The 26,963-nt window shown below is 55.3% G+C and overlaps 2 protein-coding genes across 6 annotated transcripts in view; one reads left to right on the plus strand and one right to left on the minus strand.

Moving 5' to 3' along the window:
- Positions 1–476: 476 nt before the first annotated feature.
- Positions 477–12,223, plus strand: ANO7 (anoctamin 7). 4 transcript variants are annotated; one of them, XM_035334226.1, is made up of 24 exons: positions 477–654; positions 3,342–3,528; positions 3,689–3,755; positions 3,989–4,146; positions 4,410–4,517; positions 4,663–4,799; positions 4,921–4,978; positions 5,289–5,399; positions 5,483–5,648; positions 6,085–6,175; positions 6,257–6,353; positions 6,648–6,791; positions 6,880–7,017; positions 7,236–7,334; positions 7,440–7,542; positions 8,148–8,259; positions 8,795–8,849; positions 9,088–9,185; positions 9,320–9,474; positions 9,839–10,044; positions 10,270–10,412; positions 10,872–10,962; positions 11,041–11,160; positions 11,270–12,223. In XM_035334226.1, the coding sequence occupies exons 1-24, from the start codon at positions 638–640 to the stop codon at positions 11,360–11,362; spliced, it is 2,754 nt and encodes a 917-aa protein (XP_035190117.1). In that variant the 5' UTR covers positions 477–637; the 3' UTR covers positions 11,363–12,223. The 4 variants fall into 4 exon arrangements, with proteins under 4 accessions (XP_035190117.1, XP_035190121.1, XP_035190120.1 ...); XM_035334230.1 differs by having other exon boundaries at positions 3,382–3,528; XM_035334229.1 differs by having other exon boundaries at positions 477–649.
- A 92-nt stretch (positions 12,224–12,315) lies between these two features.
- HDLBP (high density lipoprotein binding protein) overlaps positions 12,316–26,963 on the minus strand; it is a 38,690-nt gene continuing 24,042 nt past the window's right edge. For both annotated transcript variants that reach the window (XM_035334218.1, XM_035334219.1), the window contains exons 13-28: positions 26,825–26,929; positions 26,461–26,574; positions 25,051–25,137; positions 24,759–24,890; positions 23,748–23,966; positions 22,971–23,192; positions 22,530–22,748; positions 21,691–21,829; positions 20,741–20,895; positions 19,998–20,102; positions 19,256–19,390; positions 18,530–18,673; positions 18,178–18,363; positions 16,100–16,216; positions 15,511–15,639; positions 12,316–14,791 (exon numbers count right to left, since the gene is read on the minus strand). In XM_035334218.1, the coding sequence (XP_035190109.1) occupies positions 14,705–14,791; positions 15,511–15,639; positions 16,100–16,216; positions 18,178–18,363; positions 18,530–18,673; positions 19,256–19,390; positions 19,998–20,102; positions 20,741–20,895; positions 21,691–21,829; positions 22,530–22,748; positions 22,971–23,192; positions 23,748–23,966; positions 24,759–24,890; positions 25,051–25,137; positions 26,461–26,574; positions 26,825–26,929 (2,295 nt within the window). In that variant the 3' untranslated portion in view covers positions 12,316–14,704. The remainder of the gene's footprint in view (positions 14,792–15,510; positions 15,640–16,099; positions 16,217–18,177; positions 18,364–18,529; positions 18,674–19,255; positions 19,391–19,997; positions 20,103–20,740; positions 20,896–21,690; positions 21,830–22,529; positions 22,749–22,970; positions 23,193–23,747; positions 23,967–24,758; positions 24,891–25,050; positions 25,138–26,460; positions 26,575–26,824; positions 26,930–26,963) is intronic.

Below are 26,963 nucleotides of genomic sequence, written 5' to 3' on the forward strand. Positions count from 1 at the left end.
GAGACCAGTGGCATTAAACAGGGCAGGGTGTTCTCAGGGAGGCTGCCTCCATTTGCAGGCTGTTTGTGCTCCGTGCGGATTGTGATGCTGTGGAAGCTTCGGCCGGAGCTGGGGGGTGGCATCTCCCAGCTGTGCCCGTGCTGGGCTTGGGACGGGGTCACCTCACCCACCTGGGTGCCCGTGTTGGAGCTGCTCAGCTCCCCTTGTGCTCGTGGGAGGTTTGGGAGATTCATCTTGTCCTGAGGCAGGTGTGTGCAGTTGGTGGGACGAACTGTCTTCTGCACCCTGCAGTGGCTGTAAAATGCAGACAGAGACAACCAGCTTGCGTGCGGGCACCTTCCTCAGCCAGCTCGCGGGGACATGGCGCTTGTCCCCCGCCTCGCTGGCATGTCCCCAAAGCTCTGCCGCATCCTGTTTGTTCAGGACTGTTCAGGTCCCCCACCTCCAGCTCAAACAAAGGCAGGGCCTGCGCCAAAGGAAGGTGCTCGCAAGCCTGTCCCCCAGCTATATCCCTCACACACACAGCTTGGCCTTCCCCACGCTGAGGAGCGGCCAAGAAAATGCTGGGTTGAAGCTCCTGGATGGGTGGGTGAAGCTTCCCAGGCCCCTGAGGAGAAGCAGGACCCCTTGCTGTGTGATGCTGTGGGAGGTAAGGTAGGGAAGGCGCAGTTTTCCAGGCATCTCCGTAAGGTGTGGGGCACCAGCTGGTGGGGCAGGAGACACAGCCCCTACTTCTCGGTGCCTTGTGGTTGCTTCCCTGACACGAGGGCCCGATCCTGAGCTGCTGTGGCACTCGGCTGGCATTTTTATTGAGGCCTGCTGGGAGCAATGAGCAGGTCCTGCATGTGAAGGAGCTCTGCTGCAAGGTGCCCCCGGGAGCTGCTTCTGCAGCAGTTTGCTCAGCACAGATGTGTGCGTGACAAAAGGGCTGCTGGCTGTGATGGGGGCTTCTTAGGGGGTAGATGGGCCCTGAGCTTTTCAGGATGTTAGATATGGGATAATGGGGGTGCTTCATTGGGGTGGTTTCATGCTTGGCCCTTGTCTCCCCACCTTGCTTTTGGCCATGGCAATGAGGTGTATTTGGATACCGAGAGCTTGCCCCACCGTGCTTCTCGCTGGGGTGCTTCTGGTGACAACTGCGGGCAGCTGCTGGGTGCATGGGCTCTGCTACAGCTTGAGATGCACCAAACCAGGAACCAACTGGCTCTTTAGACCATGGGACTGTCTCTGGGAAACCTCATCTACTGGGAGCTGATGGGGTTCATCTGTCGGAGGAGGGGAAGAGCATCTACAGTTACAGGGTGTTGAAGGGAGCTTTAAACTACAGCTGGCAGGGGAGGGAAACCTCACTGCTAGCTCTTGTTCTCAAGGGGGACTTCAACTTCCCAGATGTCTGCTGGAAATATGATAAAGCAGAGAGGAGACAGCGTAGGAGGTCCCTGGAGTGTGTGGAGGTAACTTCCTGCCACAGGTGGTGAGGGAACCGACTGCAGTCTTGGACAGAGTGATCATGAAGAGTTTTTGATCTTTGGTTAAGTAAGGAAGGCAGATAGTGGAACTGCTACCTTGGATTTCCAGAGGGCAGGCTTTGGCCAGTTCAGAGACCTGGTTGACAGAGTACATTGGGAAGGAGTTCTGAAAGGCAAAGGAGTCCAGGAAGTCTGGACTTTCCTCAAGAATGAAACCTTGAAGTCACAGGAGCAGGCCGTCTCAGTGCCAGGAAAAAGTCCGGCTGGCAGGGGAGAAGAGCAGCATGGCTGAACAGAGAGCTGCTTCGGGAACTCAGGGAGAAAAAGAGAGTTTATGACCTTGGGAAGAAGGGGCAGGCAACTCGTTTTTTGTTGAGTTCTCCCTCAAGTTGTGCAGGGAGAAAATTAGAAAGGCCAAAGCCCAGCTGGAACTCAGTTTGGCTAGTGCAGTAAAAGATGATACAAATAAATATTTTATACATACTTTTATAAATACATCAACAGCAAAAGGAGGATTAAGGAGAATCTGCGTCCTTTATTGGATGTGAGGGGAAACAGTGACAAAAGGTGAAGGTAAGGTTGAAGTACCTACTGCCTTTTTTGCCTCAGGTTTTATTAGTAAGGGCAGTTGTTCTCCAGGTACCCAGCCCCTGAGTTGAAAGGCAGTGACAGGGAGCAAAATGAAGTTCCTCTAATCCAATGGGAAACTGTAACTGACCTATTACATCATCTGAATATTCACAAGCCTATGGGGTCAGATGGGATCCACCAAACAGTACGGAAGGAGCTGGTGGAAGTGCTAACCAAGCCGCTTTCAGTAATTCACCAGCAGTCTTGACCAGCTGGGGAGGTCCCAGCTGGCTGGAGGTCAGTGAATGTGACAGCCATCTACAAGGAGGGATGGAAGGAGGACCTGGGGAACTACTGGCCTGCCAGTCTGACCTCAGTGCTGGGGATGTTAATGGAGCAGATTACCTTGAGTGCATCACATGGCACGTACAGGATGAACAGGTGATCAGGCCAGTCAGCATGGGGTAATGAATGGCAGGTCCTGCTTGACTTACCTGGTCTCCTTCTATGACAAGGTGACCCACAGAGCGCATGAGGGAAAGGCTGTGGATGTTGCTTACTTGGATTTTAGTAAAGTGTTTGTCAATTTCCCACAGTATTTACCTGGAGATACTGGATGCTCATGGCTTGGACAGGCATACAGCTTGCTGGGTGAAGAACTGGCTGACTGGCTGGTCTCCAAGAGTTGTAGCGAGTGGAGTTCAGTCCACCCGATGGCTGATCACAAGTAGAGTTGCCCAGGGCTCAGTGCCAAGGACAGTTTTGTTTAGCACTCTCACCCATGATCTGGATTGAGGACAGCTTTGCAGAGGGACCGGGACGGGCTGGCTGGCTGGGCCGCATCCAACCACACGACATCCAGCGAGGCCGGGCACCGGGTGCTGCGCCTGGGTCACCACAACCCCGTTGTGGCTCGGGGGAGAGTGGCTGGAAAGCTGCCCGGCAGAAAAAGACCCGGGGGTGCTGGTCAACAGTCACCGGAGCGTGGGCCAGCGCTGTGCCCGGGTGGCCAGGATGGCCAACGGCATCCTGGCCTGCGGCAGAAACAGCGTGGCCAGTGGGACCGGGGAGGTGGTTGTCCCCTTGTGAGACTGCACCTCGAGTGCTGCAGCCAGCTTTGGGGCCTCGCTACGGGGACAGCGAGTTGTTGGACATATTCCTGGTGGCGAGCTGAGCGGGGTCCTGCCTTGCCCAGCTCGTGTGACAGGCAGGCAGGAGCTCCGGGCTGAGAGCCTGGTGGAGGAGCCAGCAAGGCTGCGCACACCTCTGGCATCAGGACCCTGACACCACCGGGGCGCTCAGCCCTTCTCCTAGGCCTGGAGTGCCTCTGTTGGCTTCTCAGCACCTGGAGTGGCTGCTGGCACGAGGGCTCGCCATGCAGCGGAGGAGGACCTCGGATGATCCCCACAGCAGTCTGGTAGGACAGGACAGCGGTGGACGAGTAACCTGCTATGGGAGTCTGAGCGAGGATGCTGTGGAAATCTCCCAGGTGGGTGGCCATACCATGGGGTAGGAGAGGAACCGGGGCAGCTGTGAACAGGGCAGGTTTGCCAGTTGGTCCTGGGGCAGTCCCCTGCCCTTCCAGTTAGCTAGCGATCCAGCTGTTTGGGGACTACCAGCCCTTATTGCTGTTGATGCCTTATTTCCAGGCTGGCAACGCATCCCTGGCTGAGAAGAGCACAGCCAATGTCTTCAGCGATGGCTGCACAAGGATAGGTGAGGGAGAGAGGCTGATATCTGAGGTTGGTTTCCTTTGGCGAGAAGGCAGGGGCTGGGTGGGCTCCCCTGTTGGGCTGAGGAGGATGGGGAATGTCTTCCATCTTCACAGCTGGAGGTGGTGGCAGCATGGCCTATTGATAGCAGCTGATCCCTGGCAGTCTTCAGAGCCTCAGCCTTTCCCTTATTAGGGCTTTGAGCTTCCTGCCACGAGCTCCATCTTCCTGCTGCAGATTTCGTCCTTGTGTGGGAAACAGTCCCCAAGGAGCTGAGCGGGCAGAAGGGCAGCCGTGAGAACAGGGCTTTGCAGGAGAGATCCACCACCATCCACAGGACCTGGCGGAAGAAGTTCCTGGACAAGCTCCACGCTGCTGGCCTCCACATGGAAAAGGTACCCAGGGACCTGACCTTCTCCCTGCTGCATCAACCGTAGCCTTGTTCAGGGATGATGGCATCGTGCCCTGGCCCTAGGAGAGCAGCCTGGGCTTGCAGGGAGCCAAGCAGGAGCACATGGCGGGACCTGGTGAGGGCTCCAACCCAGTGGGCTGGCTCCCAGGGGCAGTGAGGGGTGGCTGGGCTGATCCTGACAGATCCTGCAGGGACCTGTACCAGTGCCAGCAGCCTCATCCCCACCCGGGCCTCCTCTCCCACCAGCACACGGCCCGTGTGGAGAAGGTGGTGGTGCACTACTTGCTGCTGAGTGCGCCCTGGAGTGTGCTCTGCTACTATGCTGAGGAGCTGCAGCTCCGTGTGCCGTTGCAGGTAAGGCCAGGGTGCCTTGGCACTCCAGGTCAGGGGACAGTACCATCAGCACTGCCGACTGCCCAGGCATCCCCACGGTCCCACACTTTGCTGCCACCTCCCTCCCTCTCCCTCCTCCTGAGACGTTTGGGCTGTGTGTGCTCAGGCGCTGCCCAACCAGACCTCCCACTGGTCAGACAGAGTGCTGCGGCGGCTGGGCATCCCCAACGCCATGGCCCAGGAGGTCCCCAGTCTGCCGCTGGACTACTACACCTGCCCCTTCAAGGTCAACAAGCTGCAATGGTAAGTGCCCCAGGAGAGACTGCGCAGGCCATTCCCTCCCTCTGACCATGCACAGCACAGCCAGGAGCAGCAGCTCCTCACCCCCACCAGCATCCTAGGGCCAAGCTGCTCCTCTGTGCAGGTTCCTGGGGAGTGACAAGCAGGACACCTTCTTCTCCACAACTCAGAGGCACCAAATCGTGAGCACCAGGGGCTGTTGTGGTCCCCTTCCCTGGTCCCGGGTGGGCTGGAGGGTCTGGGGGAGCAGGTCTGCAGGCAGGTGGCACAGCCGTGGGGGGTGTCAGATGTCCCCAGATAGGTTGCTGTGTGCAAAATACCACCGATGGGCTAGAAGGTATGGGTAGAGACCCTCCTGCTGCCGGTCAGTATTTGGGAAAGAGCATGGTAATGTTTTGGAGGATCAGGCTTGGAGGCGAAGAGTCAGTGGGTGGTGGGGCCCCCAATCCATGTGGCTGAAGCCCCCTCCCTGCCTCGTCCTTTCCTCCACAGCTCTACGAGATCCTGGCCACCACGCAGTACGGCTGCTCCAAGGAGCGGGAGGTGGGGGTGGACCGGCTGCTGAGCGAGGGTGTCTTCACTGCCGCCTTCCCGCTGCACGAGGCAAGGCATGGTGCCAGCCCTGGGGCTCCCTGATGGACCCACAGCCCTGGCCGGGCCCTCGCCCATGTCCCCCATCCTCGTAGGGCTCCTGCGAGGCCCCGCCGGAGGGGCCAGCCTCTGGCAGCCCCAGCCCGCGCCAGGTCCTTTTCCAGTACTGGGCCAGCTGGAGAAAGTGGAGCAAGTACCAGCCTCTGGACCACGTCCGCAAGTACTTTGGGGAGAAAGTCGCTTTCTACTTCGCCTGGCTGGGTGAGTGCCACCAGCTCCAGAGCAGCCCTCAGCTCCTGGATGGGGTCCCCGGATGAAATGTGCTCATTCCTGTGCACTGCCTCGGGTGGGAAACCCTTGGTGGCCTGCCAGTCCTGGTCACCTTCAGCCCTTTCCCAGCACCTTGGGGCTCCTCCTGGGTCCCTCCTCCTGGGCCCAACCTGCTTTCGCTGGAAGCAGAGCAATACCCACCGTGGTCCTGCCCGTGTGAGGTTGCAGCTCTGTCCCAGGATGTTCTCCAGTTTGGAGGCACCACAAGTCAGCCATGACACATATATCTAGAGCCTGAAGTTCAGGTCTTCCAAACCTTGTGTGGCTGGTGCTGGGCTGGTGCTGGGCTGGCTTTAGGCAGCACTTGTCCTCGGGGACTGTGGTGGAGGCTGACAGGATTTGTGCTGCCTGTCCCTGCTGCCTGCAGGCTTCTACACGGGATGGCTCTTGCCCGCCGCCGTGATGGGGACTGTGGTGTTCATCGCAGGCATTTTCCTGGTGTTCAGTGACGTACCTGCGTAAGTGTCCCCACCTCCCCAGGGGAGAAGTGGTGAGAGTCTGAGCTGAGCCCTGCTGAATGCTCCTTCCCTTGCCTGCAGGCAGGAGATCTGTGAGAGCAAAGAGCAGTTCCAGATGTGTCCGCTCTGCAAGTCCTGTCCCTACTGGCAGCTCTCTGACACCTGCAGCACTTTCATGGTGAGGTCCTGGCTCCACAGGGGAAGCATGGGGCCCAGGGGTAGAGCTCCATCCCTGCGGTCACTCGTTGGGCCAGGCTGTGGGATGCCTGCAGGGATTTGCCCTCTTCACTCCTGCTAATGTAAGACCGTGTCCCTGAGGTGGACATTAGGCCATGTCTCCACGATGGACATGGTGGATGTGAGACCTTGTCCCCATGGTGGGCATGAGACCATGTCCCTCAGGTGGGCTGGGCCACGTTCACCAGCAGCTCCTGCTGCCCTGGCCCAGCCCTCATGCCCGCTCTGCCCACAGGCGGGCCGTCTCTTTGACCACGGTGGGACCATCTTCTTCAGCATCTTCATGTCCCTGTGGGCAGTGCTGTTCCTGGAGTTCTGGAAGCGGACAAATGCATCCCTGGCACACCGCTGGGACTGCTCCGAGTTTGAGGACATTGAGGTGGGGTCCAGCCCTTTGCAATACATTCCAGAACCATATGGACAAAAGCCACCAGATGCCTCTGATGCCTTCTCCCCCTCTTTCCCAGGAGCGGCCCCGGCCCCAGTTCACTGCCATGGCTCCCATGACGATAATAAACCCTATAACTGGGGCAGAGGAGCCCTATTTCCCCCAGCGCAGCCGCATCCATCGGATTTTGGCTGGTTTGGTGGTCATTATAATGTTGGTAAGATCACAGGGGCTGGAGCAGTGGGATGTGGTGGAATGGGAGCTGTTTGAGGAAAGAGCGTGTGGGTGAAGATGGGGATGGACGTGTGTCCTTTGGCTCTCCACCAGCTCAGCCCTGGAGCTCCCTCACAGCTCCTGGTGCCCTAGGATAATGGTGGAGTTTTCCTTTGATGCAAGCTCTGATCCCTGCTCATACACAGTGCGTTGTGTTTGCAGATTGCCATGGTGGTGATGTTCGTGGTCTCCATTATCCTGTACCGGACAGTTGTTGCCATCCTCCTCTCCAGCTCAGGGTACTTCTGGTTTGTGGCTTCGGTAAGAGGTGGTCAGAGCTGCCCCATGCCAAGCAGATGGGCTTGGTTTGCCAGCTTGTTTGCCTCACTCTGCTATGTGTGCTCTGCCTGCTGACTTCCCCTGTAGGCATCGCGCATCGCCAGCATCTCCAGCTCAGTGGTGAACCTCTTCTTCATCCTCATCCTCTCCAAGATCTATATTTCCCTGGCTCATCTCCTTACCAAGTGGGGTAAGCTGGGTAGGGTCCTGCAAGCTGGACAGAAGGAGCCCGTTGTAATGGCAGAGCACCAAACCCGGCGAGCTCAGTGCTGGGACGTGAGCTGGGACACAGCCCCCCAGTAGGGGCTGGCTGGTGTCAAGGAGGAAGCTGTCATGTGAAGTAGAGGAGAGAGTTGGGGAAATAAGACCTTAGGTGAAAAGTGTTTTGGCTGCAGAAAACAAAAACAAAACAATCAAACAAAATGAGTACAGGGGATCACTTCTGCTCAAGATTTTTTTTTTTTTTTTTTTTGGGGGGGGGGGGGGGGAAGTGTTGTAGGAAGAGTTTTGAGCTGACTGCTGGGGCCTGGGGGAGAAAAGTGCCTGGAATATTTTTACCATGTATAATGTGGTACACAGCCTGTTTCTGCTGAGAAGAGGGAATTAAGTCTTTTTTTTGGTGCAAAGCACATGGGTGTCTGGACATCTTGGGCTGACTGTGCGGGTAGAGCAGCAGGGTTGGGGCCGGGGCGCTGAGGCTCTGTTAGCACTGAGCCAGGCAGGGTGACATCCACCATGAGGCAGACAAGCACCTCGGAGCAGCGTGGGGCCACATCCCTGTGCTTCCCCCGGCAGAGATGCACCGCACCCAGACCAAGTATGAGGATGCCTTTACCTTCAAAGTGTTCGTCTTCCAGTTTGTCACCTTCTACTCCTTTCCCATGTACATAGCTTTCTTCAAGGGCAAGTAAGTGGCAGGTTAACGGTTGGCCGTGAGGGCCTTGGAGGTATTTTCCAACCTAAAGGATTCCATAATTCGATGATTCTAAGGCCCGTGGGGGAAGAAGGGCCCTTCCCACTCCCTCTGGGACCGCTGGGCAGGGTGGCCTTGCAGGGCTGAGGGGCCTGGAGTGCTGCTGCCACCTCAGGGGGAGCACCATGGTGGGAGGATTGGGCCCACCACGGGGTTGGGGGGGAGGCAGTCTGATCTCTGTGGGCTTACTGCTGTGCTGGCCCCAGCCTGGGGCTGGGGGACCCCCTCCTTCAGGGACACCACTGCCAGCTCCCTTAGCAAGGGAGACGACAGGTCAAGGTCTACCAGACCAGGCCCTTCCTTCGCTCGGTGACCTCTTTGCCACAGCCAGCAGCAGAGCAGAAGGTGGGGTGGCAGAGGGTGGGCTGAGCCCCTGCAGCCCCCAGCGATGCTCCCCTCATGGCCCAGGGAACAGGGAGGCTGGAGGGAGCTGGGATCCCCGCTCACAGCTCTGCCGTGGCTCCCACAGGTTCGTTGGCTACCCTGGGAACTACCGGAGCTTTTTGGGCATCCGCAACGAGGAGGTGAGCGTGGTGCAGGGGGCTGGTGGTGATGGCCCCCCTTCAGGGCCGTGCCAGGACACAGCATGGTGCCTGTGGGGCATCCCTGAGCTGTGCTCACCCAGCAGGATGCATTCCCCTGGCTGCCAGCCTGGCCCAGGCTGGCGCTCACTGTGGGGGCCCCATCCCCTGCTCGGGGTCTGGGTGCTGGGTCTCCCCGTGTGCCAGGAGCTGCGTGCTGAGGGCCCCGCTCTCCCCGCAGTGCAGCCCAGGTGGGTGCTTCATTGAGCTGGCCCAGGAGCTGCTGGTCATCATGGTGGGGAAGCAGATCATCAACAACGTGCAGGAGGTGGCCATCCCGTGAGTACGGCGGCAGCAGCACCCATGGCACACCCTGTCTCAGAGCAGGACAAGCCCTGAGCGGTGCGGAGGCTCCTCTGGGGGGTGCTTGGCCGGTGCTGTGGTGTGGGACACAGCCCCTCTTTTCTCCCCAGGAAGCTGAGGTGTTGGTGGCACAAGCACAAGCTCCTCTCCACAAAGAAGAAGGCCATGGTGGAGGGTGGGCCGGTCCCGGCGGAGCAGGCACCTTGGGTGGTCAACCACCAGCTGCTGGCCTTTGAGGGGCTGTTTGATGAGTACCTGGAGATGGGTAGGAACCGGCCCCGCACCCGGCCATGGGGAGGGGAGAGCATGGTGCCAGGCTGTGCAGTCCCGCCGAGGGGAGCCCCTTTCCCTGTGTCCGTCTCCTCCCTGCTGGCCTGGGTTAAGGCATAAAATATTCCTCTGGGGCTGGGCTTTACCCTGGAATCCAGCCCGAGTCCCACCTCAAGCCCTCCTCGGGGGTTTCCAGCTCTGTGCCCACGTGGGGCCTCAAGGCTCTGTGAGGCTCTCGCAGGCGCCTGGACCTCTGGGCTCTGCTCAAGAGGGAGCAGTGGGAAGGGACTGGGAGACGCTGCGGTTGTCGCTACTGCTCTCAACCTGTCCTTCCCCTCTCTTCCTCCTTTTCCTGCCAGTCCTGCAGTTTGGCTTCATCACCATTTTCGTGGCTGCCTGTCCCCTGGCACCCCTCTTTGCCCTGCTCAACAACTGGGTGGAGATCCGCCTGGACGCCCGCAAGTTCGTCTGTGACTACCGGCGGCCCGTGGCCGAGCGGGCACAGGGCATCGGCATCTGGTTCTCCATCCTGGAGGTCATCACCCACCTGGCTGTCATCAGCAACGTATGCTGGGCGGCGGGGTGACGGGGCCAGCGCTGAGGGGTTGCAAATGGAAAATTAGGGAAAAAAGCTCTTTTGGGCGACACCGTGAGGAGGGTGGGTCCGCCTGTGCAGAGGCGTGCTTCCTCTGGGACAGGCAGGCAAAAATCTCGGAGCCGTGGGGCAGGGTGGCAGGGCTGGGGCCTCCCCCAGCTGCGGGACCTCTGCAGCGCCTCTCCCTCCCCCCAGGCCTTCCTCATCGCCTTCACCTCCGATTTCCTGCCCCGCGTGTACTACGAGTACATCCACGACAGCAGCCTGCGTGGCTACGTGAACTTCACCTTGGCCTACGCGCCGTGGGACTTTGTCCAGCAGAGCAACACCATGTGCAGGTGGGAGCTCCTTCCCACCTCGGCCTTTTGCTGCTGCCACCTCCTCAGCAAGTATTTCGTTCAGCACAGAGGCCTTCAGCCAGGTCCAGGTTGTCCGCCTGCTTTCCTGAGGTGCTGATCCCAGGGTTTGCCCAGCACGTGCCCATGGGCTGGGGCAGGACAGGGGGCGTGGGGGCAAGCAACCTGTCTTGGTGACTCCCCTGCTCCCTCCCCACCCTTGGTTTAATGTGCCTGAGTGTTTTGGAGCAATGACTTCAAAAGCTCTCCAGCTGTGGAGAGATTTGCTTCACCAGAGGAAGAAAATGTCACAACCTGTCTGGGGAGATGGCCAAAAGTGCCCCAGGGCTGGGCTGCCTGCTGCTCGTCCCTCTGCCGCGATCACATCCCGCGGTGACGCGTGCTGGTGACACCAGCCACGGGGCGGGGGGGTGCAGTGACAGCTGCGCGTGGCTCCTACAGGTACAGGGCGTTCAGAGACCAGGACGGCAATTTGACGTTGACCTACTGGCACCTGCTAGCCGTACGCTTGGGCTTCGTCATCGTGTTTGAGGTACCAGCGCCAAGCCCCGCGGGGAGACATGGGTGCTGGGTGGAGCTGTGCCAACCACTCCGTCCCTCTCGCTTCCAGCACGTGGTTTTCTTTATTGGGCGCGTGATCGCCTGCCTGGTTCCTGACATTCCTGAGTCGGTGGAGGTCAAGGTGAAGCGCGAGCGGTACCTGGCCAAAGAGGCCCTGGCTGAGAACAAGGTGCGTGCGGCTGCCTTTCCCTGCCTTTCGTGCTTGTTCCGTGGTACCTGTGCGGAGTTACAGCACCTTCTGCGAGTGCACACAGCAGCTCCCTTTTTCCATGATTCAGGTCCTTTTGGAGAGACGGGAGGCAAGGAGCAAGGCCAGCAGTGCGGATCCAGCAAGCAGGGACTGGGAAACTGAGCAGGTCGAGGGCAGCTGAGAGCCGCGGCGTGCCCCAGGGCCACAACCTGCTCCTCCTCACAGCAGCGCGGAGCCGTGGGGCAGCATGCCGGCCGGCCAGCCCTGCTTGGCTGGCTCAGGGCAGCTCTGCCACATGGAGGTCAGGGCTATGCTGCTGCTGCAGGCGGGGAGGGAGGCAGCCAGCTCTGGGCATTTGTCCAGGCTCCTTGGGAACAGCCCCGCGGCGTAAATGAATTAAAGGTGGCCGGCCACACTGCGGTCCTGGGCTGGTAGGCCTCACTGCTGGTGCTCAGCTAGCAAAGGCAGGCTCCTGCCTGCAGCTGCTGCTAGGCTGGGCAGCACAAGGACAGGCTGACTCGCCCCTGCCTGGACAAGTCGCAGAAGGGCTGCCTGGACTGGCTGGTGCTTCTGCTGTCTCCTGCGCTGGGTGCTTACCGTAACCGCAGCTGGAGGGGTTGCTCCTGCCACCCTAAGTGGGTAGGCAGGAAATAGCTGAGCTGTGGGAAAGCTATGGAGACCCCACGTGAAGGTGGGAGGCGTGCTGCTACCCTTTGACAGGGGGACCACGAGGGGAAACAGCCCCTGAGCAAAGCTTGGCTTCTCAAGAGCAGCAGCTTGGCCCTGGCAGGTGGGCACCGGGCAGCAGCGAGAGTTGCAGAAGGCAGAGGTTCTCAGCGGGTGGGCAAGAGGGACTGCAGCTGCTGCCTCCCTCTCCTCCCCTGTACCAGCAGCAGCCCTGGCATCACCTTGCTGGCTGTGAGCATTGGGTGCCTTCCTCCACTGCTGCTGGGTGCTGCGCTCACCTCCCCTCAGACCAGCGTTCTCTGTGCGCATCCCTCCTCAGCAAGGGCACTGCCGCAGCAGAGGCTCACACCTGCAAGCTGGGGCTCCTCAAGGTGGGCTGAACCCAGCCAAGCGAGGGCTGCCCTGGATCTCAACCCACCGGTAGAAATAATATCCGTGACACTCCAAGCTGTTTCAGGTTTTATTTTAGAATTTATAAAATTCCAGTGTCATCCATACTCATGAGCCTTTTTACATGTTTGCATATAGTCTCCAAATTCCAAAGTTAAGGCCAAGGGATCATTGCTATGGAAACGTACAATATGGAAGACGTCAGAGAGGAAATGGACACATGCCACAGTCTGCTGCGGAAGGAGGGTGGTGGGGGACAGTACTAGGTACAATCACTTCATGACCTTCTTTAGAGTGGAGGGTCGGGCTGCGGGGCAAACCCAGATAGTGGCGCCCCAAATGTAACTCAAGCCTAGCTGTGCAACTGGTGAGGGCGGGGGGCATAAAGAGGAAGGGGGGGTAGGCTTGGCGACATAGGACAGACCTAAGCTACAGGGGTATTACCATTTTCTGACAGACACGGATGGGAGGGTGTCGCCCTAGTTCTGTCTGACCCATCCTGTTAGCCATCACTGGGGGGAGGCAAAGCCACCCCGTCCTTCAGGGGAGCCAGGTGCCCTGCGGCAGGACGCAGGTAGCTTCAGCCACATCTCAACTTTACGGAGAGCACTCAGATTTTGGTTCAAAGTCTGCATAGCAGCCTCTACGAGGAGCTGGCGTGGGAAGGAGAAGCGTTGGCATGTCAGGCCTGTCGGACAGAGCTGGGGGTGCTGGAAAAGGCAGGAACGCTGGGCCCAGCCTGCCAGAATTCCTGCCTTTGCCCCATAAGCAGCACTAGAGAAGAGAGACTAGGGACTCCTGCTTGTCCAAGAGCTGAAGCAGCTGGGCTAGAGGAATGGCTCAGACTACAACCTTCTGCAGGACAGAGGCAGGGAAAGGAGGGAACACAGGGACCCCCTGCCCCCTGCCTCCCTCCACAAAGACACGGTTTTCCTCTTACTGGCTGGAGAAGCTTGGGCACAGCTCCCTCAGAGCAAGCCATGGCAGGGCCCAGGCACAAGCAGCCCAGAGTATAGACCATGGATCACCCTCTCCAGCCCGTACAATGGAGGCCTCAGGGAGGGCTTGACACACGGCACTGTCAGCCCCCTCGCTTTCAGTTCCCCTGTTCCATCAGAGCAGAAGCCTGACTCACCACCGCTGTGGCCAGGGGCTGCTGCTAAGCTGTGGCTAAGGCCTTGGGGCCAAGCCTAGTTCTAGCTCAGGAAGTCCTACGGTCCTCTCCGACTCACCGCCTACACGACCGTGACCACTCTCAGCTTCCCTTCAGAGGAGCTCCCGCAGCCACTCCACAAAATGCTCCTCTTGCTTCTCCTCCAGGGTTCTGCTCTGGGTGCCAGGGTGAGAGTTGGAGCAGCTGCTCACCCGCCTACGCTGGGAGGCCACCATCATACTGACTTTTGAGGTAGAAAGAAGGCAATAGTAATTGGTGTCCCTACCGCTCGTGCTTAGAAGCTGCAGGGCTCGCAGCATCTCAACAGCTTCTCAAGGCTCCGCTTCCAACCAGCTTCTCTTGGGCCACGCCAACCTTGGCCATCCCCGCTCTGTCCCATCCAATATCGCTGCCACGTGCTGGCTCACCTGCCTGCCCACACGGCTGCTGGGAAGGGTGCGCAAGGGAATGCGGGGACGAGGAGCGGGGTCTGCCGTCACGCACTGGAAGACTCATCAAGCGTGCAGGCTGGGGCTGTGCTCGGTGTGGCGCGAGGGAGCGCCCGCAACGCACTGCACTCTGAGGCGTTCACCTGACCAGGGCAGCCGTACTTTGTTCTGGTCCCTTCCATCTCTGCTGCCTCTACAGCCTACTGAAGGTTTTGTTCCTTGAAAAAGTTAAGTTTCTGACCTTTTAGATTATTTTAAGCTCTCCCCACAGTCAGCTATCAGCATTAAATGAATTTTTGGCAGTTCAAAGGAAAAAAGTTGATTGCACTCTACAACGGTAAGGTAAGGCCTGGGATAAACACAAAGGAAAGAGGGCAAACGTTTTGGCTTTAGAAAGTCAAGGAAATTTATTTCCTGAGGTCATGAGACAGGAAGTAGATTCCTAGCCACAGTAAAGGAGGTCTCCTAATGAAGGCGAGAATGCCTAGTAAGACATGCTCAAGAGAGCAGATTTTTCTGCTAGCGCTTGGGAAGCTGTAAATCTTAGCCACTTTGAGTCAATTATGAAGTTTCTAACAAAAACACACACATTTAGTGTTTGAATCTGACTGGAAGTCTCGTTCCAAAGAATAAAAGTATATCCATCAAGAGATGAGAGTGAATCCTAGCCATGGTGATAGCTGAGGGGAGCGGGATGGGGTCTAGCACTCCAGACACCATTAGGAGACCTCTTGGGGCAATTGACTTGTGCTCCAGCTGCTGGGTCAGATTTCAGACAGGAAGTATTTGTGGCAGGTTAGTGTCAGGTCAGCGGGCTGGAGGAGATGTTTCTGCTTCCAGGTCATTATCGTTTGGGTCCCCAGGGAAGAGTCTTGGGGGCAACTTGAGCCCCAAAGCTGGGGAAATCTTCAGAACTGCTCATATCAGGGGCCTAGAGCAAACAAAAAGGGAACAAGTTAAGCTCCTGCCCTGCTGTGAACCTGTACAGCACCCCTGTGCTAAGCAGCATTTCCTGTGTCCCAAGGGCAGAGACAAGGAGTGAGGACTGAGCAGGATCGTTATGTCCTTTGGACTGCCCTAGGTGGACAGTTGAGCCTCCAGAGATGGCATCAAGGACGGTGCAGACAGAAGCACACAGCAGGTGGATCAGGGGCTCAGAGAGCCCAACCGCGGTTAACTCGGTCGCTGGAGCAGGGTCAGGCCACTGGGGCAGCTGAGAACAGAGCTGCCACGTGTCCCAGTTCGCTGCTCCCAGACAGAACACAGCTACAGACACTGAGCTCGTTCTGTGCTGCAGCAGAAGTCAGAGGTGCCAGGGCCCCATGGCAACCCCTAAAACCAACACCTGGCAGGACACTGTCAGGTAAGGACTCCCCATCCCCAGCAGCCCCACTGTCTCCAACACAGGCAAGGCGTTTGGAAGAGGAGACAGCAGTGCTTTGGAAGCTGGAGACAGAGCCTAGGCCTGCCCTTGGCTTGCCCAGGCCCCACAGACCAGGGCGGCTCCTCACTGCCGTCTTTGCCACCAAGCAGAGAGGAGGGCGAGCGCTCTGTTTTCCCAGTTGAAATGGGAGGGCCAGACCCCAGAGTCAGCCCTTGGCAGTGCCACACTCCCCGTGCCCCCGGGCCCGCAGCAGAAGCAGCACTCACCTTTTCATTGTTGACAGTGGCCCAGGGGGCATCTCTCACCACAAAGCCCTTGGATGGGGCCTTGGACTCTTCATGGGAAGAGGGCTTCATGTACACCTGCATTGCCTCGTTGTCCACCACATCTGCAAGCTGCAGTCACATGGCCCAGTTAGGAGGTGGATCGTGACAGTTCCTCAAACTGGTGTAACCCCCCCAATCCCTGAACTACACCATGCTGCACCCTGCCCAAGGTCACCAGCCTGTTCCACCATCACTGAACACGGTGTTTCTCCACTAGTTTGAGGGCCACCAACTCCTAGACTGCAATTGATGCAAGCTGCAGCAAGGCAAGCACGCACACATCTTGGTGGTGTCCCAACATGCTCATTCGCTGTCCCCTGGGGAGAGCGGGGCCAGTCCCTGCACAGCCTGGGGCTCTGCAGCCAGTGGTCTGAGGGACAGCTGCAGACCAGGGCTGACCGCAACCTGCACAAAGACCGAGTTCTCTGATGCTGTGGTAGAAAATACCACATGGAGATACCTCAGACATCCAGCTCTGTGGTTGAGGAAATCCTTGCTAAGCCGCCACACAGATTTGCTAAACACTTACATATTCTTCCTCCAAGTTCAGGATGTGATCAATAGCTTCTTCCACGTTCTCAGGGAGTCCTGTCACGGTCACACAGTTGGGATCAGGAGCTCCACTCTGGGGAAAGCGAATATCCACCTGAAACACAAAGAAACACAGGAATTACACCTGCACATCTGAAAAGCTACAGACTCCCTTAGTCTTTTGTCATTGGATTCACAAAAGAGAAAAGCCCTGATCCATTCACTGCTTCAAGTCTGTTCAGGAGCTCCGCACTTCAGACACTAGGGGATTCACAGGAATACACCCGGCCTGATGCCTGCCCACTTTCCCTGTGGGGAAGGTGGAGCAGAGCCTGCAGTAACAACCCACATTCCAGCAGCCCCTGCTGCTCTCACTGCCCAGGTGCCCACCAAGCCGAGTGGTGAGGTTGGAGGGAAGGGATGCCATCCAGTGGGACCTGGACAGGCTGGAGGTGGACCCGTGTGAACCTCATGAAGTTCAACAAGGCCAAGTGCAAGGTCCTGCATCTGGGTCGGGGCAATCCCAAGCACAAGTCCAGGCTGGGCAGAGAATGGATTGAGAGCAGCCCTGAGGAGAAGGACCTGGGGTGGTGGTTGACGACAAGCTCTACACAAGCCAGCAATGTGTGTCTGCAGCCCAGAAAGCCACCCGTACCCTGGGCTGCACCAACACAGCGTGGGCAGCAGGGCGAGGGAGGGGATTGCCCCACTCTGCTCTGTTCTCGTGAGACCCCACCTGGAGCCCTGCACTCAGCTCCGGGGCCCCCAGCACAAGGACAGGGAGCTGTTGGAGCCAGTATCCAGAGGAAGTCTCAAGTTCAGCCTGGAGAAGAGAAGGCTCTGGGGAGACCTTGCAGCGGCCTTCCAGTGCCTAAAGGGGGCTGCAGGAAAGCTGGGGAGGGACTCTGTGTCAGGGCATGGAGTGAACAAGGAGTGATGGTTTTAAACTAAAAGAGGGGAGATTTAGATTAAATCTAAGGAAGAAATTATTTGCTCAGAGTGCGGTGAGGCCCTGGCCCAGGCTGCCCAGAGCAGCTGTGGCTGCCCCATCCCTGGCAGTGCCCAAGGCCAGGCTGGATGGGGCTGGGGGCAGCCTGGGCTGGTGGAGGGTGTCCCTTCCCAGGGCAGGGGGTTGGAATTACATGATCTTCAAGGTCCCTTCCAACCCAAACCATTCTCTGTGCAGTGCTGTGGCAACAGCAGAGGGCTAGATTTCCAGACAGTGTCCTCATTCTGCTGCAAGCATCCTCGCCATCAAGCCATCGGCGGGAGGCACAGTAAGTTTTCTATCTCCCCCACAGATGGAGTAATCCTGGCTGATGACCATTTTATGTAGTTGGCTTAGTGTTTCCCATACACAGCCACTGAGGTCTCTTCCAGCTTGCCTTCCAGATGGCTGCAGGGAAGTCACCCAGGATGGAACCAAAACCAAAGGCTGCTCATTTCAGAACAAAACAGCTTGTTTCAGCAACCAAGACCAGCCAAGATGAAAGTCCCAAAGGCTCATCACTCTGGATTCATGTTCATTAACGGTCCCTGTAGTAAATCACTCTGCTACTGCCACATGCTGCCAGGGATGCAGGCCCCTGCCCTTCCCAGGCTAAGATGGCTTTGCCAAAGCCTTTCAGCTTCCAGCAGCCAAATCTGGAGCCCTGAAAGTGTATTTGGGAATCTTGAAGTCACAGGAATCAACGTTGGCTTAGACAAAGAAATCCATAGGATCTCCTTTGCGCTGAGCTCATGCTAAGGGGGTCTGGGTACAGTTCCCTCCCACAGCTCCCCAGCATCAGTGACCGTCCACTTCCAGTATGTGGAGCAGCTCAGTGAACCACCTCTCCCTTCAAATGACTATCTGGGACCCCACTTGAAGAAACCCACTGAAAGGGGACTTTGCTCCTACATTTGCAATGACACCTTGAGGGGAGCAGAACAGCACTGGTTTTTCATTGCTTCTGTTCCAGCTGGAGGTGCTCAAGAGGTACGAGAAACAAGGACCACAAGATGTGCACCTGACACTCCTGAATTCAGACCCTAGTACCAAACTGCTCCCTCAGCCCGCGCTGCCCCACCGCTCACCTTGAACTCATCCATGATTTTGCGGATGGCTTTGCCACGTGCACCAATGATGCGTGCGTGAACACGGTGGTCCAGAGTCACATCCTCAGAGACCATCTGCTCCAGCTCGCCAACAATCTTCATGATGGCATCCCGGGCAGCCTCAGCATTCTTCTCATAGCCAGTGATGGTGATCTGGTCTTGGGCCTGTGGCACATGGAAGCATGTTGAGTAACCAAGCTCATAAGCAGCTAAGCAAAACCCCCTGCTACTCCTTTTTACCGTCCATCTTATTCAATAGCAGCACAGGGAAGTCAGAGCTCATGCTCAGAGACAACCAACAACCCCCTGTGTGTCCCCTCTGCCCTCTCACCTGGCTTTCATCATCCTTGTCAGGAAACTGGATGTTGACCTCATGCTCTGTGCGGATCTGGGTGATCACTGCTCCCTTACGCCCAATGATTTTAGGGTGATACTTGGGATCCACAGTGACTGTCAGCTTGAAGCTTCGCAAGGCCTGGAAAGAGAGCAGCAGAGTGAGGCACAACGACAGGGAACACACCATGGCTGCTCCACTGATGGCCACGAAGGTCCCAGCATTCTTTTTGGCTTCTGAGATTCATGGGACAGATTCTGCAAGGTCCTGCCTGAGCACACATGGCTATAGAAGAGTACCTGAAACATTCATCTGCAGGGGCCTTGTACTTTTTACCAAGTTCAGCAGGAAACTACGGGTAGAAATCAACTACCCAGATCATCCCTCACACTATTTGTTCAGAGCTGGGATAAGGATTCACCAGAAGAGGTACAAAGAGACTCTAGCACAGTGAGGCTCCTGCCCTGCACCATCTCAGAGGGATGTGAAGGTAAGAGAGGGCCCTGGGCAGTTGAGGTTCCTAAAGTAGAACCCCAAGACTCTCCTGTTAGTTCATATTTAACAGGCTATATTTGGGTAAGCCACTGAGTCCCCCAGACCTGCAGAGCAGCTAAGGGTGCTATTAAAAGAAGAGTTCCACAGGTCTGTACAACTTCTGAAGGTAACACCCAGAGGCTGAAGCCTTGTTCAGCTGGAAGGAAGAAGGACAGGCACAGGCCTTACCCGATCCTCTTGTTCAGCCTGCAGCTCCTTCACTCTTTCCAGCAGCCCAGTCTTGGCACGGTCCAGGTTGGTGGCCAGCCCTGTGATGGTGATGACATCTGACTGCAGCTCAGGAGCAGGGACCTGGATGTTTACCTGAGCAACAAGGAACAATTATCACTTTGTACCACCGCTCACTGCACGTTAGCTTCTCACTGATCCTCTCTGCTACCAACAACAGCTTGCACCTAGCCTGAACCCTGTTCCTTCAGCCATTATCAACATCAGATTGCTTCGCTGCAGGACTTCAGGATCTGGCAGTCTCTGTACCAGCCTGGAGAGGCTACGAAACAAATACATGTTCAACAGTGCTGTCTGCAGCCAACCTGCACCGGCCCCAAGAGCAAGAGGTCCACAGTCCCTACAGGTTCCTGAGGAATTCTTCCAAGCAGGCGGGCATGGCCAAGCTGTATCGCATGGCCAAGGAGGGAAAACAGCTCTTGCACTGGTAAGAAATCCAGATAGGCCCCAACAAGTCCTACAACACTCACGACACCAACTCCCATCAAAGCTTCATTGTGAAACCTAGCAAGCCCCAGAGCCAAGGAGTTCATTACACAGGCCTCACTTTCTTATACAGCTTGTATTCTATGGTCAAGCCAAGATGGTCCTGAGTAAGTCATAACTGATTGCCAACACCATAAATGTGGTCAACTACAGATTCTCCAGGAGATGGGATTAGGGAGGAAGGGCAACAACTTACTTCAAACTCGTCCATCATTTTACGGATCCCACTTCCTTTCTGGCCAATGATATAACGGTGAAGATCAAAGGGAACTTCCACTTCAATGGTGACAGGAACCAGAGCCTAGAGGGATGGGAACAGAGTTTGACAGTTGAAAGACTTCTCCTTTCTTTCAGTTTGCCGTATACTTGCTCAAAAGAATGCACTGCTAGAGTGAGGTACGTTCCCTTGTAGTCAGGGTACAAACTGCAGGAGAGAGCAGCTGCAAACACCAAGATGACCTGTGGAGTGCTAAACGTTGTTTTTTTTCCAAACAAACCATCTAAAACCCCCCCTCTGGCGTCAGAGGCTGTTCTCATATCCTTGGCTTCCACCCAGCAGAAACTTGGATGACATCACTAGAGGAGAAGCATGGCAAGGTCTGCTGAAACTGGAATGATTCAGCCTCAATCACACTGTATCTCATCCCAGTCCTGCTTCATAAAAAAGGATGTCATGCTTTTCTGGCAAGTGACTTGGGGCTGCTTGCAGCTGTAGCAATTGCTAGGTTAGGAGCAGTGATTCAAGCTGCCTGGCTAAATTACACAGCAATTGGAGAACTTCCTTTGAGCAACACAGACTTCTCCACGGTCAGTGTCAGTGACCACCTGGATAGCAACCTTGACTGAATAGTTTTTATTACCATCACTAAAGCATGCAGCGAGCTTCTTGCATCAGGACGTGACTACATTATAAGGTTAAAAGGTTTGGAAGCCACGTACCTGCAGCGCCTCCTTTGCTGCCTCACACTTCTCCCTGCGGCCAGAGATGATGATGATATCACACTTCTTTGGAGAGCTGGGGTCTCCATCCTTCCCATCCTTGCCTTCCCCACCCTCCTCGCCGTTCTCCTGCACAGCTGGCTCTGCGACAGGGGCTGAAAACATGGAAAGGCTCATGTTAAATAGACAGAGCCCCCTCCTTGCTCAACATCTCCCCCTCCAGATCCTCGGGCTCAGCCTGGTCACAAGAGACCAGACACTACAGCCTGCTACGGAAGAGGTTACTCCTGACACAGTCAGCTTGCCATGGCTTAGCCTAGAGCGAGCAGAACAAGAACAACCCCTGAGATGGTCTCCTCCATGCCTCTCTGCACAGCACTCACATTGTCTTTGCCCGCGTGGGGAGGACCTGCAGTTGCACTCTGGAAGGAGGGGCTGTGCTCCCTATGGCAGCAGAGGCAGTGAGGCTGGCAGTTCCTTCAGCAACAGGGAATTTCACTAGCACGGCGCTGGATGTTACAGCAGGATGGCGGGTGGTAGGCCAGACTACTCAACAAAAATAGGCAGAGCAGCCCCAGGCCAGCAGGCCCCAGCCGTGCTGAATTGAGTACACCCAACAATGAGAGCACGAGAACTCCGAGAAACCCTGACAAGCCTGCAGAGCAAGAGAGCAGTGGCAGGTTCTGCTTTTGGCTAGGACAGGTCCTCGTGCTCCCTGCACTCTGTGGTGAGACCACATTCAGAACTCACAGGTTTGCATTTTTACCCCCTAAAAGTGGCCCCTCTTCCCAAGAGGACACGGTTGATTCCAAGCCCAGTTCCAAGGACGCTGCAGGGAACACCTGGGGTCACTTCTCCACAGCTTTTAAGTAGAGCTTCTCCACTGATCAAGCGTAGCCTACACATCTGATCACCCCAACTGCCATGCGAACATGCATCCGTGGGTATACCTGGGTTCTCCTCCCTGTCAGGGAATTTGATCTGGACACCATAGTCCCGGGTGATCTGCTGGATCCGGGATCCTTTGGGGCCCATAATGGAGCGGTGGAACTTTTGTGGGATGGTGCATTCGATTGTCACTTGAGCTTCCTGTGAGAAAGCAGAGTTGCTCTATTGCGACGCAGCCTCTTTCACTGCAGCAAACAGGATGCTTGCGCGTGGTGAAATCCATAATGGACACAGTGAGGTGTTGGGAAAGGTAACAGCTGCTGTCATGGAAAGAACTGAAAGTTTCCCAGAATCTTTCCCTCTCTCAGAGAAGTTAGCATGAACTATTTTAATGAAGGCTGCCTCCAGCCCGTACTGTTAAAGGCTTCAGAGACCAAAGGCTCAAGCTTGCTATGACTTTGAAGGGGAAGAAGTAGTAAGAGAAAGGAAAAAGATAAGAAGGAAGGAAAGGAAGAGCAGAGGTCTGACTGATGGTTGTTCCCAAAACGCGGTACTAACAGGACAAGAAACCCCAGGGAGGAGCCCCTACCCAAGACCAGGCATGGAGAGGCACAAGAGGGCTCCAGATTTTTCATGTCTAAAAGTACCCCAAACAAAGCTCTCCCCCAAAACAGGAAGAAGGTCAAAGGAGGCAATTACTTGAAACAGCACTGCCATTTTGGAGCCAGCAGCCTTTCCCCACGCTGGGATCTAAAGTCTGCAGCCCCTATGTTGACAGCAAAGCTTTAAATCCCAACTCTGTTGTGGGACCTGTTCACATAAAGCTTGGCTGTACAACAGGTTCAAGAAGGGTACAGCTAAAGCAACGAAGGATGGAAAAAACAGCTTTCCTGGGACTTACCAGGTCCTCGATGATCTCCTGGATGCGTTTCTTGGCAGCCTCCACACAGTCCTTGGCTCCCTTGAGGGTGACTTTGTCGCTCTGGGTGCCAGAGCGTGGGAAGCTGACCATCACACCACCGTACTCATCAGCGATCTCACGCAGAACTTGCCCTCTCCGGATGACGAAGTGGCGGTGGTGCTTGGGGTCAACCACCATGGAGTCTTCAACCACGTTATCCTGCCAACAGATGACAGCAGCCAGTCAGCCCTGCCCTTCCTGGCCATCATCACCCACTTGCTACACTCAACAGAAAACAGTTTACAACCTCACTCCAACAAGCGACAGTGAAGAGGATCTTCCTGAGCTCCCACCACGCTCATGGTTCTAAGACAAACAGGTCTTCCACACTAACTCATTGGATCTTGCTGCAGTGATAGGTAGGAAAGGAGCAGTTCTTACCAGGTTCTTGATAAGGGCCTCCAACTCCTTCTGTGCCTCTTTGACAGCTTCCTCAGTTCCCATGATAGTAATCAGCTCCTGATCTTTGTCCTCAGAGGTTGGGAAGATGATGCGGGCCCCGGTGTTGTCACGCACCTTGCGGATGTTGCCACCGCCTTTACCAATAAGGAATTTGTGGTACTCTGGCTTTGCACGGAGGTCCACAGTGTAACTCTTTGTTTGCTGTAAGGAGGCAGATCCGCATGGAACATGTCAACATGCAGCAAACGCACATCTGCATCAACAGCAGGCACGCAGCTGTGTAACTGCACACACATGCACAATGTTGCATGAGGAAGGTAGATGTAGCTTGCTGTCTAAATCAAAACCAAAGGCTCCCAAACCCAATTATATACAGGGAAATGTAAGAACTGGAGCTGGAATTCAGAGACAAGGAGAAAAAGGAAAGGAGATATTCAGAGGCAGCTGTTTCAGAGAGGTGTGGCTATCCAACAGCATTCAAGCCACAGCAGTAGGGAGCCTTAGCCCTCTGAGTATGTCCCCAGCCTTGGAAGAGAAGCATTTCTGCCAGTTCTTCTGCCCACGGGGGGAAGAACTCATTGTCACAAGGACAAAAGTGTAGTTTTCTTTCAGTCATCCCAACTACTCAAATCCCTCAGAAGAGGATTAAGCTGCCTTATGGCAGAAACTTCTCAGCAGGCTGAGGGGATCATTTGAACCCTGAAAGAGAAAGAGCTGGCCAAACCAATCTGCTCCTTCCCTTACGACAGGGCTCACCTTCTCTTCTGCCAGGTGCAACAGCTGTTTCTTGGCTTTCTCTACATCCTGTGCTGGGCCCCTGATGGTCACGGTGTCACTGCCAGAGCCCTCGGTGGGAAAGTGGATGTGGACTCCACCACACTCCTCCATGATGGAGCGGATGAAGCGGCCTTTGGCGCCAATGAGGGAATTGTGCAGCTTGGAAGGAATAGAGACCTCCACCTCAGTGATGTTGGCCTAAGAAAGGACAGTAGCAAGCTGTTAATTAAGCAGCAGAAACATGTTTGTGCCTACCCTGCTTACCTTCCAACTCCTACACTGCTACGATCTTTATGGAGCTACGTGTAAGAAATGCCTGACCACAGAGGTTTGAAACTGGCTGCCCCTGATACATGAACAGCCGCAGGCAGGCTCATCAGCATCGTCCCACAGCACAGTCAATTTTAGATGAATTACGTCCTGAGAGCAAATACCATGAATGCAAATTCAGTCTCTGATGAGGAGATAGCAGACCTACGTCAAGCCCTCCATTTGGAGGTGCAACCAGCTCCTGTCAGGTAGCACAAGTTTGCTCTCGTAACTTGCAAGGTATTGTGGGGAGTCAGCACTGGGAGACCAGCCTCCCAGTGACAGACTTTCATCTTAGCTCAGTTCCTTGCTTTGTTCACGATGATGAGAGTTGTCCTCATTAACGCTGAGCACGTGGTATTTTTAGTTTGCTTGATCTCAGTTAAAGCACAGCCTTCCCTAGTTCACAAGTGACACTTCAGAGGGACAGCCCTACTTGCATCCTGATAAGCTATGAAAAGAGACTTCCCTGAAAGAAGTGAGAGATACCACAGGCATAAATCAGGGCTCTGAGCTGCTGGCAAATTTTGCTAAGATCTTAGGTTTTAGATTCAAGAACAGACTGACACACACTGCTGTCTCCTCCCTGCCCTCCCCCACTACAACCATTTCTTCTCAACTTATGCATTCTAGAAACATTTTCAAGCTCCTTATCTGCAACAGGACAGTCACTTCACTTACCAGCTCCTTTTGGATGGCAAGAATTCTGTGGCGAGCAGCTTCACAGTTTGCTCTCTTGCCTGTGATAACAATAGTCTCCGAGTTGCTGTTCTCTGCTGGGAGATCAATTTTGGTGTTGCTTTCTTCACGGATCTGCCACAAAAAAAACAAATCATTTCAGAGGTGTCCCACATCAGAAGAAAGCACTTGGAGATTACATTTCACATCATCAACAAGCAGGAAAGAACAGCAAGAGGGATTTAGCAGCAAGCAGCAATCATACTGAGCACCAGAGACAGGAAAGTTATATCACCTTCTTGATGTTGGCACCTCCTTTCCCTATGATGTTCTTGTGGAATTGCTTGAAGATGGGGACAGAAATTGAAAAGCTGTTTTCAACCTAAGGGAGAAAGGAAGGGATAATTGAACATTATGCTGTCATAGCAAGCCCCATGCCAGGAACTTGAAAAACGTGAACTTTGTCAGTAGGTTTAGACCCAAGGAAGTTCTCTATATGAGAACTGCAAGAATAAGCAAAAGGAAGAGTCGTGGTGAATGGAGTTAAATCCAGTTGGAGGCCGGTCACTAGTGGAGTCCCCCAGGGCTCAGCACTAGGGCCAGTTCTCTTCAATATCTTTATCGACGATCTGGATGAGGGGATCAAGTGCACACTCAGTAAGTTTGCAGACGACACCAAGTTAGGTGCGTGTGTCAATCTGCTTGAGGGTAGGAAGGCTCTGCAGAAGGATCTGGATAGGCTGGACCGATGGGCTGAGGCCAACGGTATGAAGGTCAACAATGGGGCACAACAACCCCAAGCAGAGCTACAGGCTGGGAGATGAGCGGTTGGAAAGCTGCCTTGCAGAGAAGGACCTGGGAGTAGCGGTTGACAGTTGGCTGAACATGAGCCAGCAGTGTGCTCAGGCGGCCAAGAAGGCCAGCAGCACCCTGGCTTGCATAAGAAACAGCGTGGCCAGCAGGTCCAGGGAAGTGACTGTCCCCCTGTACTCGGCTCTGGTGAGGCCACACCTTGAGTACTGTGTTCAGCTTTGGGCCCCTCGCTACAAGAAGGACATGGAGGTACTCGAGCGAGTCCAGAGAAGGGCTACGAAGCTGGTGAAGGGTCTGGAGAACAAGTCTTACGAGGAGCGGTGGAGGGAGCTGGGACTGTTTAGCCTGGAAAAGAGGAGGCTCAGGGGTGACCTTATTGCACTCTACGGGTACCTGAAAGGAGGCTGTAGCGAGGTGGGGGTTGGTCTATTCTCCCACGTGCCTGGTGACAGGACGAGGGGGAATGCTAAAGTTGCGCCAGGGGAGGTTTAGGTTGGATATTAGGAAGAACTTCTTTACTGAAAGGGTTGTTAGGCATTGGAATGGGCTGCCCAGGGAAGTCGTTGAGTCACCATCCCTGGAGGTCTTTAAAAGACGTCTACATTTAGAGCTTAGCGATATGGTTTAGTGGAGGACTTGTTAGTGTTAGGTCAGAGGTTGGACTAGATGATCTTGGAGGTCTCTTCCAACCTAGATGATTCTGTGAAGTGCCTTCAAATACAGCCTTTAAATAATGGGTATTACCCTCCTGCCTGCATCTAGCCAGAAATTTGTCCAGAGCTCCATCATCTTGAAGTGTTTCAGTCCCAGCCAAGTACGGTGACAGTACACCTGTACTTTTTTCCTGGGCTACCCAGGTGTGTAGCAGAAAACAGACAGAACTCCCCCTTACCAGGTCTGCCACCATCTTTTGCATGTACTTGGTGCACTTCTCCACCTCGTTCTTGGGACCTCTAAGTTGGACGATGTCACTCTTGTGCGCTGGGTCTGGGAAGTTGATGATAACCTGCAAGGGGTAATTATTGATAGTAAACTCAAACAAATGCAGGAGCTGCTATGTCAGATGCATGCAAAGCTCAGGGAAATCCTATACATCCTTTGTCCCATTCAGAAAAGGGTAGCCACGTTAGCAGCCTCTGGCCAAGAGAAGCATCTTCTAATTCGTATTAGAGAGTCACTACATTTCAGCAACAACAAGACTAGTACACAAGTAAGAAACATCCCATCTGGATTCCTCATCTCCTTGTAAGCCTTACCTCTGGAAATTTCTCCCGGATTTCCCGGATCCGCTCGCCCTTCTGCCCAATGATGGTCCGGTGGAATTTCTGCTCAATGATTAGGTCCTTGGTGCGTTCATTTTCCTGATGGTAATACAGATCACAGTTGAGTGTTCAG

Source organism: Oxyura jamaicensis, chromosome 9 (genome assembly GCF_011077185.1).
Source record: "Oxyura jamaicensis isolate SHBP4307 breed ruddy duck chromosome 9, BPBGC_Ojam_1.0, whole genome shotgun sequence".
NCBI lineage: Eukaryota > Metazoa > Chordata > Aves > Anseriformes > Anatidae > Oxyura > Oxyura jamaicensis.